This window comes from Pteropus vampyrus, unplaced genomic scaffold (genome assembly GCF_000151845.1).
Source record: "Pteropus vampyrus isolate Shadow unplaced genomic scaffold, Pvam_2.0 Scaffold58, whole genome shotgun sequence".
NCBI lineage: Eukaryota > Metazoa > Chordata > Mammalia > Chiroptera > Pteropodidae > Pteropus > Pteropus vampyrus.
The window spans coordinates 8573304-8587445 of record NW_011888839.1 but is presented as its reverse complement, the minus strand read 5'-3'; the positions used below and the strand labels follow the sequence as shown (position 1 = coordinate 8587445).

At 35.4% G+C, this 14142-nt stretch overlaps 1 protein-coding gene across 1 annotated transcript in view; it reads right to left on the bottom strand.

Moving 5' to 3' along the window:
- The window catches only part of MMS22L (MMS22 like, DNA repair protein), a 117806-nt gene extending 107827 nt beyond the window's left edge, over window positions 1–9979 (bottom strand). The window contains 6 exon segments of the mRNA XM_023530959.1: window positions 858–1035; window positions 1131–1218; window positions 6447–6496; window positions 7931–8056; window positions 9083–9258; window positions 9848–9979. Of these exon segments, the coding sequence (XP_023386727.1) occupies window positions 858–1035; window positions 1131–1218; window positions 6447–6496; window positions 7931–8056; window positions 9083–9243 (603 nt within the window). The 5' untranslated portion in view covers window positions 9244–9258; window positions 9848–9979.
- Window positions 9980–14142: the final 4163 nt, after the last annotated feature.

Here is a 14142-nt window from a genome sequence, read left to right as displayed (position 1 = left end):
CTTTACTAAGAAACATGATTAAAAGCAATTACCTATTTGCTTTCTAAGGATTAGACACAATTTTTTGTTCTTGTTAAACTTCACATAAATATATAAACATTTAATTGTATCTTAAATTTTGACAATGACATCTTCCTGAAAACAAAGTCAAATAGAACGAAAAGGCTGAGAGTTCAAGAAATCCATCGGGAAGTACATACAATTTGGCATCCACATAAGCTCACATTAACCTATGGAGAATTTATTAATTATAACTGTAAACTGGGTCATGCTAACTATACAAATTTTAAGAAAAACAAACTTCAGAGGACATGATTATCACAGGTAGAACAACAGAGCATTAGTAACAACAATCTTAATCATATTCCAAAAAGATCTTAAAAGTCAGAAGAGACAAAATATTGTGGTTTTGAAAGTGTAACTTTCATAAGGTAATCTTGACTCTTACCATAATCAAAACTAGGGTTTCCCAAACCTTTATCAATGGGAAAGATGATACAAATTTTAGAAAATAAAGATCATTTTATTTGAATTTTTAAAATATTTTCAGGTATAAATGGAACAGAGAATAACTCTCTCTGATTCAGTGTTACACTATAGTCTAAGCACTTTATTCATTTTAATTTATTTAATTCTGCCAATAACTCTAGGAAATTGTACTAATGATACAGGTGGGAGACTGAGGCAAGAGGTATTACTTGCCCAATGGCAAAATAATTAATAAGAGGAGGAGCCAGACTTTCAAATCAGGCAGTCTGATTCCAGAGCTGCACTCTTGACTAATTTCCTTCAATCTTGAATGAATATTCCTTGTGAGGAGGAAAAAACAATAATTTTAAAAGTAAAATGAGTCAAACCTTAATTTGGTTTTTATTTTCGAATGCTCCTGGATTCATACTGGGAAGTTCAGATAGATGTCCAATATACAAGAGTAATCCATGAAGTTCATCAACCAACACCGAGGGAAGCTGAGCCTCCAAGACCTCATAGGGATGAACAGGAACATGACTATCAGCATTTAGTACTTTCAGATACCTAAAAAACGATTAGATACAATAAACAACCAGTGTGTGGATGAATGTGCACTCAGAAATTCATGCAGTAATCAAAATACTCATCTGATGTCCTACCTGAAGATGAAAACTTTAACATAGTGAAGAAAAGTTATACACTGCTGCCTAATATTGTCTGCTTTGCAGTGCAGGGTTGATATCTTCCCTAAAACCAAAATAGATAATGTTGATCATAGCTTAAACAATTAGTGAGCAATGACAAAAAAATTTTGTAAACCACAGAAGGAGCAATTCTTTGTCTTTTAATTTTTTCCACTTATTCCTTTATTGTTCTTGCCATCACTCTTTCTCCAAAAATTGCTGTTATTAGGTCACCAATGAAATCCATGTTGTCCAAAATAATGGATCCTATCTGTCCTCAAGTAACTTGCCCTTGCCGTAGCACTGGCTGCACCTGTCTTCACTGATACCACATACCACCAGTCTTCTTTCTTCATCTATCCTTTCTCCTATCTCTCCTTTACTGGCTCCTCCTCATCAAGCCTAATAGTATGAGGGATCCTCAAGACTCAGTCCTTAGTCCTCTCATCTCCATATATTTCTTCTTATGTGTATGATCTCATCAGTTCCTTTATTTCAAAATGATAACTTGAAAACGTTTACTTATATCCCAGACCTCTCACTTTGCACTCCAGACATTGCATGACAAACTGCCTAACTTCTATACTTGGATTGCTCACACAGTGCAAATAATAAGTCCTAGATTTCTTCTCAAACACATTCGTGCTGCCCCCTTCTTGTGTCTACTCATTACAACTGATGCCAAGTTGCCCTGTCATTCTAGAGTCTTCATTTCCTTCAAATTCATATCTAATCCATCAGAGTCCTATTAAATCTATGACCAAAATATACTTTCAAACTATCCATTGTCCCTATAATCTCTCAAATTACTGCAACAGAGCTAATAGGTTTTCCCACATCCTTCTTCCCCCCATAATCTAACTACAAAATCTGCTTTAAATGTATATCAATTCATGTTCCTCCTAAATCAAAACCCATGAAAGGCATATACTGTATTTAGAATGAAATTAAAATGTCTTATGAGTTATAAAGCCCTGAATGATGTATTAATAGTGCCTGTCTTTCTCCCAATTACAACCCCTGCCATCTTTCCCTCACTTCAACATTCACATCAACAAAAATTATCTGGGAGGTTACTATATGCAAAACTGATAATCCCTATAAGAAAAAAAGAGTAAGAGAGAATCACTAAACAAAAGCAGAGAAAACAGGATAAGAATTATAGACAACAAATTCTTAAATATGTTAAACATAAAGCAAAACTTATTTCTAAATTTGCATTTAAATGAGCAAACATATCCATTATTTTGGCAAAAACCAACAGGAGCATAAGTGTAAAGATATTGTACAAATGTTTATATTCAACAGTGCAGTGCATTTTTATAACTTAATTATATGTCACCTACGAAATTCCTATCATCCCTCAGTTTCACAATTCTCAACCCATAGAGACAGTATTCTCTTAAAAACAAGCTATGGACTCCTGCATCCAGTGAAGATGGAGTAAAAGAAATCATATTTCCCTATCTTCCATCTTAAGGTAGAAAACCAGAAAACAACATAAAAAATTTTTTGCAGGCATTGGACACAAGACGATGCAAGACTACTATCCCAGAGAGAAGATAATTCATAAGACTGCACCAGCTTCCCACCTAGAGACAGTTTCTAGGCTGCAGCACAGAGAGAGAGAACCCAGAGTACAAATCACTGAGTTGGGGAGATATAAGATCTGTGTTTAGGGAGGTCTAAATTTATAGGGCAAAAGTAACAAAGAAGAAAAAAAGTAGTAAAGAACAAAAAAGAGCTCAGGAAATGCACGAGGGTCCCCTTTGAGTCTTTGGCTAAGTACTGATCTGTTTGAGCATGAGAAAAAATAATCTAAGACTAGGAAAAACACCAGAAAACAATTCTCCACAAAGCTTACATAGGCCAGGGAACAGTTCAAGTCCCCACCAGCAAGAAGGAAAAAAACAACATAATATACCGGAAAGAATCCTCAGAAGCCTTATTAGAACTAAATTAACATTAGACTAAAGGCTACTTCTTAAAAGTCCTAACAAAATTTAAAACAAGATTCATAAAGATCTAAGTACTAGATTACAAGTACTCAACAGTGAGCCACAACAAAATTTAACATTAGTGAAATACAAGAAAATCCAGAAAGGAGCAGTGTAAAATCTACAATGTCCATCAGACAATACAAAAATTACTAGATTCAAAGAACCAGAAAACTATAACAGAACTAGGAGAAAAATCAATCAATACAAATAGACCTAGAATTGACAATGTGAAAACTCTGCAGGCAACGAAAACCAGCAGTTATATATATACTCTATATATTCAAGATGGATTAAAAAAAAAGCATGAGAGAAATAGAAGATATAAAAAAATACAATCCAAATACAATATCTACAGAAAAAGATACAGTATCTGAAAAAGAGGTAACATCAGCTATATTTAATAATAGGTATCAGCAAAACATACATTATTTTGTATGTAATTCTGCTTTAACAGGAAAGCATCCAGGTAGTATGATGAACAAGAGAACAAGAACCATATGCACTTTAGTAAGTGATCTTACATAAAGGCTTTCTGGGAAGGGCTGAGGGCCAAGGCTAGCTACATGAGTTTATTAACAAAGCCCTGATACAGCTGTAGGACAAGGATGAGATGATCTAGGGATAATCTTTAATATTGCTAACTTGTTCAACGAATCTATCATTAAAAGTTCTTGTAAGCAACAAAAATAGCCAAAACATCAGTTTAACAAATAACCATTTCAACAAATGGTCCATTGAACTGTTCTAAGTCAATGGAATAATTTCAAGGAATAATCTTGCATAATAAATGCTAACCTCAAACACAGTTTAATTAATTCACTCTATGAAGTATTTTTGCTGTGTTCCTATAATCTTTTAGAGGCTACCTCAGGGTTTCAAAATATAATTCTGACTCTTAGCATGGTTTACCAAGACAACTGTGGCTTCATCCCTTCTGAATACATCACTTACACACATAGTCTGATCCAACCATACACAGTTACCACTTTTTGCTATCTGAACTTTTATTTTACATACCTCAATGTCTTTGTCTATACAGTTGTTTCTACTTGGAACTCTTCCTGTATCCAAAATCTTTTGCCTAGCTAATTTTCCCTCATCCTTGAAGACTCAGATCTGGTATCACTCAGTAATGGGCATATAAACAGATGAAGCCCCTGGGTCCCGTCGCTGCTTATAAATGCCTCTTATCACTATAGTTTTCTATTTATCATGCTGACTTAGGCTTACATGTCTGTCTGTCCTACTCAATTGCAAGCTCTTCAGCAGCATACTTTTCTACTTTGATTTGTCAGCACCTTACATAGTAAGGTGCATGAAGCAGAGACTCAGAAGATAATGAAACAATACTCAATGTTTACTGAGCACACACTGAGAAAACAATTAAAATAGAACAGCTCTCACAACTGAGAGCAAACAGCTAGGCTATTAAAGTTTTCATAAAATATCAAAAATAATCTGACCACATGAGCTATCACTTCACACCTGTCAGAATGGCTATTATCAAAGTCAAAAAATAAGAAGTGCTGGCAAAGATGTGGAGAAAAGGAAACCCTGTGCACTGCTGGTGGAAATATTAATTAGTACAGCTACTATGGAAAATAGTATTTCGGGTTCCTCAAAAAATGAAAAAAGAACTACCACACAACCCAGCAATTCCACTTCTGGGTTTTATCTAAAGAAAATGAAAACTCTAATTCAAAAGATATATGCAGCCTTATATTTACTGCAGTATATTTACGATAGCCAAGATATGGAAAAAACCCAAGTGTCTATCAATGGATGAATTAATAACATACACAATGGAATATTACTCAGCCATAAAAAAGAATGAAATCTTGTCATTTATGACAACATGAATGGACTTAGAGGGTATTATGCTAAGTGAAATAAGTCACATAAAGACAAATCATGATTTCACTTATATGTGGAACCTAAAAAAACAAAACAAATAAAACAGAAACAGACTCACAGATACAAAGAATAAACTGATGGTTGCCAAAGGGAAGGGGGATGGAAACATGGGTAGAAAACGTAAAGAGGATTAAGATGTATAAACTTCCAGCTATAAAGAACATAAGTCATGGGGATGAAATGTATAGCCTAGGGAATAGAATCAATAATATTGTAATGACTTTGTGCAGTGAAAGATATTTACAAGATTTACTGTGGTGATCTTCATAAGACACATAAATATCAAATCATTATACTGTCCACCTGAAACTAATAAAATATTGTATGTCAACTATACTTTAGTAAAATAATAATTTAAAAAATCAAGGCCATTCCAGGATTACGGTGAAACAAGACAAAAACGAAACCTCTCTATAATCATGTCTTGATAGAAAAACAAGGCATTATGCAATCACACACAATATACAAAATCAGAACATCCCCCTCTCCCAGAAAACATTATTGCTTCTTTACTAATTAGAACCCTCTCTAGCCTCACTTTGTGCCCCAACTCCTAAATAAAAATTAACGTAACTTGATCATCAAATTGCCCTTGCTTCTTAACAGCATCTAATCCTAACCCCCTTAAACTCTATCCAAATAAGCTGGCACAAGCCCAAATCCTATTACAGGCCCCTCCCTTATCCCTCTTATTGAGAAACCTCAACTTTCTCATGTTATTTCTCCCTTTAGTAAGCCGCTAAACCTTTCTTTGACCAAAGGTGTGTTCCAGGTGATCTTTAGTTGCTGGGCATCACCAATAAGACACTAGGCTTAGCAGTTAACATGCATTATGTCATTTAATTCTCACAAGACCTCAATGGAGTGGGAACAACTACCTTGTGTGAAACCCACAATTACCTAGGGTTGAAACCCAGGCTCACCAGAGCCATGATTTTAAATACAAACTGCACCAAAACTGCCAGAAAGAAGCAGCTGGTCTGCCCTAAAACATACTGTCCTTCAATTTCCTTCACTACTTTAACTATAACAAGCTTCCCCAAATCAGTAATCCATTGAATATCAAAAACAGAGGAAAAAAAGCAGAAAAGTAAGATAGTATAAGGTATGACACTACTTCTCTTACGAGTTCTCCATCCTACTCCCTACCACCAAAGCAAGTTACTAATTCACTTCAGAGATGTTTAGCCTTAAACTTTACCTACAGATTTGAAAAAATACTATCTCAGCTACAACAAAATTTAAGTGTCATACTTTCTCTGAACACTAAATACACTGTACCCTAAAATTCTGACATATTTCCACCATATTATTATAATATCCCAATTATGCAACACAAACCCATGTGCAATTCATGGGTCTTAAACATACAACTTACCAAAATCACAGAAGGCCTGTAATAAGGATTCCAAGTTGTACAGTTGTTGCCTAATTTTAAAAAAATGTAACGTGAGAGTTTATTTTAGAATAGTTTTAAATATGTAACAATTACACGGATATCTCCAAATTCATTACATAGCTTTAGTGTTTCCCATTTGTGAATGGCATTTAATTACTTCATGAATGTTTATTACAGGGTCAGCTTCATGTAGTGAAAACTTTCAGAAAAGATAATATATGCTTTTGTCTGAATTTCCAAAAATAACCTATTAAAAGCTGCATATATCTCAGAAATTTTACCAAATATTATAGATTTAACTACCAATGAGATACTATTAAAACTTCAAGTTTAAGATACTTATATAAAATATCCTGTTAACAGTTACATAATAAAACGTTAAGTTCAAAAAGGTATAATGTAGACTAGAGTTGAGTTATAAGTGAAAGTTATATTTATAATGTTCCACCTTGAATCCTGAGTACTCTCTTACCATTCTTCCTAGTCGCCTTTCAACTCCTTAAAGATTAACCAATATTCACGACCTCTGTCTTAGACAAAAACTCAACTCATTCTGTAATGTTCAGAATCAGAGAATCACTCACTCTGCCTGTTCTAATAAAACACACACAATGGCACAGATATAGCGATGTCTTCACAAGGTCTTATGAGATGAAAGTGGGAAGAGAAATTCTTCCACCTTTCCATTTTCATTTAAATGTACTATATATACATTCTTAATGTATTTTTTAATTATAATTTGTCTTCAATAACTATTTCAAAATCATTTGAAATCTAATTATGGACTGGGTTTTAAATGATACATTATTTCAGTTTTGTTGTGATAAGGCTTTTCATATGAAAAGTTCATATTTTTAAGAAATGCATACTGAAATATTTAATGATGACATGATGCCTAGAATTTGCTTTAAAATACGTAAGCCAAAAAGATGGAGAAAATGTGATAAAACCTTGTTTATTATAACCAAGGGAAAGTTTGTGGAGGTTCATCATACTATTCTCTATACATTTGGGTATGTTTAAAATTTTTCATCAAAATATTTTGTTGTCCAAATTAATCATAATAATCAATCATATTTCTATTACACAGTCTGAAAGATATATTTGGAAAATTTGAGTTCGTTACCTAAAAATTGTTGAAAGACTATGGTTATTAAGCAACAAAAGTGGTTTTTTTCCCAAATTATAATGTAGTTCAAAGCCTTAAATATGTCTTGAATACATGTCAAATACAAAAGAATAAAGATTCTGAAAAGTAACAGATTCACTAAAAAACAACTCATTAAAACCATTGCTCCATCAAACATTACTGTTTGATTTTTTACTTATAAGATCATTCAAGTGAAGAACATGCACAACTCTATAGGTGCTTTTGTTAATATCAGCATCAGAAACCACCCAGCAATGTAACTTACAACTGAACAGCATCTACATTCAAAGGCAGTTACAAAACCAAAACGTACCTGAATAAATGAAATAGCACTTTAGATGAATTCACTAATCCTGTTTCAGTAACCCACTGAATACCAAATATTTCCACTGTATCCTCTTCAAAATTAGTTGGTAAAGGATCAAGATTCAAAATTAATCTGAAATGAAAACTACAGTTTAATCTCATAAAAAGTATGCTAAGTCCCATACTTTTTTGACATTTTATGAATCTATTTTATATATAAAATGCTAGCAATGATATTACAAAATCAACAACATCCCTTGGTACCTTACATATTCAGGAATACTACAGCTAGACTATTAAAAATTCAATTTAAAGCGCAATGTAACTTACGTAAAAAATGCAAATGACATCTAAGGAACATACTTTTGCCTGTGTTTAATAGTGGTCTTTGGTTGTAAATTTCACCCTTTGAGGGGGCGTTTAATTTTTTAAAAAGCTAAAAGTTTCTATGCCATGTCTGGAAAATAATGCAACCTTTTAAGGTCACGAACAAGGTATAATTAACTAAAAAACCAACAAAAATGATTTCTTTTGACTGAAATTGCCTCGGTAAGTATTCTCAAAATATTTCAAAAACAATAGTCTTACTGCGATATGTGTACAACTGCCCAAGGCAAGAACTTTGAAGAATAACATTCCTGTGAATTGAAGAATAACATTCCTGTGAATTTACACAATCTGGTATATTTATTAGAAAGTTTTAAAAAATAAGACTTTTGTATGGTTAGTACATAGAATCAGAAGGATTTGGGCAACAAAAAATGTCTATGTTTTAGTGAAGAATTACTGACAAGCTCCAGAACATTATTTCATGTTTTAGGAGGAAATATTATTTTGAAAAGCCCAAGTAGTTCAAAATTCACTTTAAGTAAAAGGGAGATTAGTACCCAGCTACCACCCCAAAGCTGAGGCAGCAGTTAAGGTAAGAGAGCATCAGGTAGAGAAAGGAAGTTCTTCATATCCAAAAGTCTTTCAGGTATGCTCTAACCAGGAAACCAACAACAGAGTAGCTTGTATCTGTCTGATAATATTAGAACGATTTACAAAAACATGACTTGAACATCAAAGTTTAATTGACTATAATCTTAATTAAATAACATTTCTAAAAAACTGATGAAAAATCTGATGAGGGAAATACAGACTCTGATTTTTTACCTACCGCTTAAGGGCTCCACTGGAAAGGTAGGACTCTCCAGAAAAATGTTTTCCTCCTCTGTGGTCAAAAGCACAAGAAAAGCAAGGGGGGTTGCACCACTCAGTCCCCAGTTCCAGTTCCAAGCTGTCGGTCAGGAACATCGACGCAGTGGAACACATATCCATTGTTTACGTCATGTCCTGAAATGTTTGGGATTCACTGTAATTATCATTAAGGGTTCCAAATAAGTTGTGATGAGAGCCCTGGAGGTGGGGCGGGCCTAGATATTGGGAGTGACTTCAGAAAGTTCCCAAAACGCCTCCCTCCCAGCACAAAGAAAAAAAACTAAGAAGCCAAATTCCCGTCAACTCTCCCACCGAGTCACCAAGATCAAGACTGTCAGAACTTAGGCAAAATGCACCCGCGGCTGGCTGTAGCAGGAACTTAAAATCCCCTCTAGATCGGACCCAGCAAACTTGGACAGGGAAAAGAGGAAATGTTTGCAGGACAGATACAGCTTCAACTCCCGAAACCGCCTGAACCTGCACCCTCCCCTAGGTTACTAAACAGTACAATGCCGGTTTCCCCGCACCGTCGTTGAAAATCTCCCTTACAGCCTCGCGACGGGAATCGGGGGGCCGGCGCCACCCCACTCCCAACAGTACTGCTCCCAGCTGGGGGGACAAGTCTCGCCAGGTCCGCACAGGGCAGAGACCGGCATGAACCCGGCAAATGGCAAAGGGAGCCGGTGCCCTGCGCACCGGGGGGCCCCTTATTTGCATTTCGTACCTACTCACACTTTCAGGCCCAGAGGTGCGCCCAGAGCAGTCCGGACCACGGTCCCGGAGTCGTGTGTTCTAAATCCCAAATAAGTGAAATTCCCGCCAAGGTGCGCCCGCGCTCAGGAAGGGCGGAGCCACAGCAGAGCCCGCCTCCGGAGGCCTGCTCGCGAGGTTTCCGCAGGACTGCCAAGTACCCGCTAGTTCTCGCGAGAGTCGACGATCCAAGGAGTTAGTACGGCTTTCGCTTATTTTTTTTTTTCCTTTTTACTCTTTCATTTTTAGTTTTAATTGGTGGCTTTGGCCGGAAGGCGGGGCTTCACTGGGCCAGGAGAATCAAACTGAAGCTGAGGTGAGCAAGGTATAGGGACAGCGGGGTAATTCTCCGGCGGGACTTGAGAAAAGACCTTAATTCGAGTGTATCCGAAGCAAGTGTCTCATTCACACTCAGAGCCGCCCCATCATATCTCCTTCCCCCTCTAGTGCCAGCAACTCTTGTTGAGATTGAGGATGCCCGTTGTTCATGGATAGTGAGCCAAACAAGTGCAAAAATGAGGCTAATCCAAAGTATGGAAACACTGATGAGAAAACTGTTGCTACATTTTTATGCAACGCATCCGGACAGGTTTAAGTCATTTAAACCTGAATGCTTTTGTAAAAGTGTATCCCGTTCGCAGCATTTTAATCCTTTTTAAGTCTTCTTGAAAAGCTCTTCAGATTTCAGTCTAAGAGAACACATTTCAGCATATCACTGCCTTTAGATTCAAGAAAAACACGAGAATTTATCATTCCAACGTGCTGCTGTAATTTGAGTATTCGTCATTGCCCGTTCCTCCACAATACAGTTTATCTTGCGTTTAATTCCTGCGTAGGGAGCCTGTCATAACTCTTCTGTTCAAACAAAACACCGCACATTTTCTGACAAATAGGTTGAGATGGGGAAAGACACAGTATGATCTCTATTCGAACCGCAACCTAGGACTGCTGTGATGGGTGCCATGTCTATTACACTCAGTCAATGTATCAGGAGACCTCATTCTTTGTTGGGAATCACTGCAGCTCGTTTATGGTCCTTGTGGCGTCTTTAGTATGACACATAGTGTCATCTACAACAAATCCTAGGAAATAGTGCCTAAGTATGAGAATATTGGGCACTGGCGCTGCTGAGTTTAGGAGAACTGGGTCAATATAGTCATTATTACTTCTTCCTCTATTCAAAACATTCTAATAGCCCACTTACTCCTTTTTCAAGTACCTGATATTGAGTGATAAACTTGGCTGAACCAGTGAGTGGAAAGGGAAGAATCAAATAAATTCTCTGAATAATTTAAGCAAGTACGATAACACGTATCATAGCAGTAAGAATCCCCAGTAGGTAACAGATGGCATACTCCAGAGAGGTGATTGAAGGGTGCTTAATGAAAGGGCTATTTACAAAGGTGTGGACAGGGTTATCTGAAAACAAAGTGATGATGAAGCAACCAGAACCAACCAGTCATTATTACTGTAGGCCTGGGGAGTAAGGGAAAGAATTACCAGAGTCGAAGGAGACTTACCTGCTGTAGGAGACAGCCACCTACCTACCCGATAGCCATCTATTTGTGCTTTCATAGAAAAACACAGCCACTGCCAACCTGCAACCCAGCAAGAAGGAGCTGAAAAGATTAAGTACCCAAACCTGTTTCCTTCCATGCTCCAGTATCTCCACGGTACATCTCATTGGCCAAAACCAACCTGAAAACAGAGGGCAAGGATGTAATCTGTAAAGTTAAGTCTCCTGGGTTAGATTTTAGGCAAAAGAAGGATAGAGTATGAATCTGAGAGAAAGGAGTCAGTTATATCAAGAAGATATAACTACTAAATATGTATATAGCAAGCAATAGAGCTTCGATATGCATAAAGTGAAACATACTATTACTAATATGAGATATAATTATTATAGTTAGAGACTTTGATACTTTTTTCTGTAATTGGTGGAACAAGTAGACAGAAAATTAGTACAGAAGACTTGAACAGCACTACCAACCAACTTGACCTAATTAACATTAACAGGTCACTCAACTCAATGATAGAATACACTCTTGACAAGTGCCCCTGAAACATTCACTAAGACCATAATCTGAGGAATAAACAAATTTCATCAACTTTAAAGGTTTGACATCATACAAAGTATATTGTCTAAGCACAATGGAATTAAACTAGAAATAAATAATAGAAAGATATCTGAAAAAAAACTCCAAGAAGAAATCACTAGGAAAATTAGAAAATATTTTTAATTAAATGAAAATGATTAAAATTTATAACAATTGCTTACAATAGAGAAGAAAGACCTCATTTCAATAATTTAAACTTCTGTCTTAAGAAACTAGAAAAAAGAACCAGGAAAATAAAACCAAAGCCAGCAAAACAAATAGAATGAAACAGAAGAAAAGGAGGATATAAATCAAACCAAAAATTAATTATTTGTAAAGATCAACATAATAAAACCCTCTAGCCAGACTGATCAAGAAAAAAAGAAGACACAAATTACTAATGTCAGAAATTAAAGAGGTGTCATCACTATAGATTCTACAGACATTAAAGGGATACTAAGAACATTTTTATGCCAATAAACAGATGAAATGTGCAAATTTTTTGAAAGACACCAACTACCAAAGCTTACAAAAGAAAAAAAATAACTTGAATAGCTCCATATCCATCTTAGTAATTTTAATCTTTAGCGAAAAAAAAAACAAAAAACGATTTTTCTCTCATAAAACACACACATACACACTTTTTGCAAAAAAAACCGCAGGACCAGTTGACTTTACTATTGAATTCTCCCAAGCATTTAAGGACGTGATAACACTAAATTTATACTAACTCTTTCAGAACATAGAAGAGGGTGGGATACTTCCAAACGTGTTTAATATGGCCAGCATTACACTGATAGCAAAACTTGACAAAGATGAGAAGAAAATTATTATCCAATATCATGTGCAAACATAATACAGGCAGAAATTTTACCAAGTAAAATCCAGCAATATATAAAAAGGATGACATATACTAAGAAAATAGGGTTCATCTTGGGAATGTGAGATTGGTTCAGATTTCAAAGTACAATCAGGGTAGTTTATTACATCAACACTATAAAAAAAAAACTCAATATGCAGAAAAAAATAACTTGAAAATTTTAGACTTCTTTCATGATCAAAACTTGGCAAACTAGGAATAGAGCAAATTTCCCTATCCTGATCAATGGCAACTATGACAAACCTACTTTTGATAGCATGAAAATGAATACTTTCTTCCCAAGATTGAGAACAAGGTAAAGATGTCTGCTTTCTCTGCTTCTGTTCAACATTGTGCTGGAGGTTAGTAACCAATGCAATAAGGTACAAGAAAGAAAAATCAGATTGGAAAGGAGGAAGTAAAACTCTCATCATGCTCAGATGACATAATCATTTATGTAGAAAATCCTTAAAAATCTATAAAACAGTTACTAGAACTAATAATTCAGCAAGATGGCAGGGTTCAAATGTCAAGATACAAAAATAAATTGTATTTTTCTAATTATACGGATAACATGCAAAAAAAAGCTGGACTATCTTCTTATAGCATATACAAGAATAGACTCAAAATAGATTAAAGACGTAAATGTAAGACCTGAAACCATAAAACTTTTAGAAGAAAACATAGGCAGTAAACTCTCTGATATTACTAACAGGAATTTCTTTTCAGATATATCTTCTCGGGCAAGGGGAGGGAAACAAAAGAAAAAATATACAAATGGGACTACATCAAACTAAAAAGTTTTTGTACAGCAAAGAAAACCATCAACAAAACAAAAACACAACCGACTGGGAGAAGATATTTGCTAATGATACATCTGATAAAGGTTAATATCCAAAATATGTAAAGAACTTATACAACTCAACAAGTAAACAATTAAAAAATGGGCAGAAGACCTGACCAGATACTTCTCCAAAGAGGAAATACAGATGGCTAATAGACATATGAAAAGATGCTCAAGGTCGCTAATCATCAGAGAAATGCAAATTAAAACCACAATGAGATATCAACTCACACCTGTCAGAATGGCTATCATCAATAAATCAAAAAACAGCAAGTGCTGGCAAGGATGTAGAGAAAAGAGAACACTCATACATTGTTGGTGGGATTGCAAATTGGTACAGCCGCTATGGAAAATATTATGGAGGTTTTTCAAAATATTAAAAATGGATATACCTTTTGACCCAGCAATTACACTTCTAGGTATTTATCCAAAGAAAATCAAAACAATAATTCATAAAGATCTATGCACTC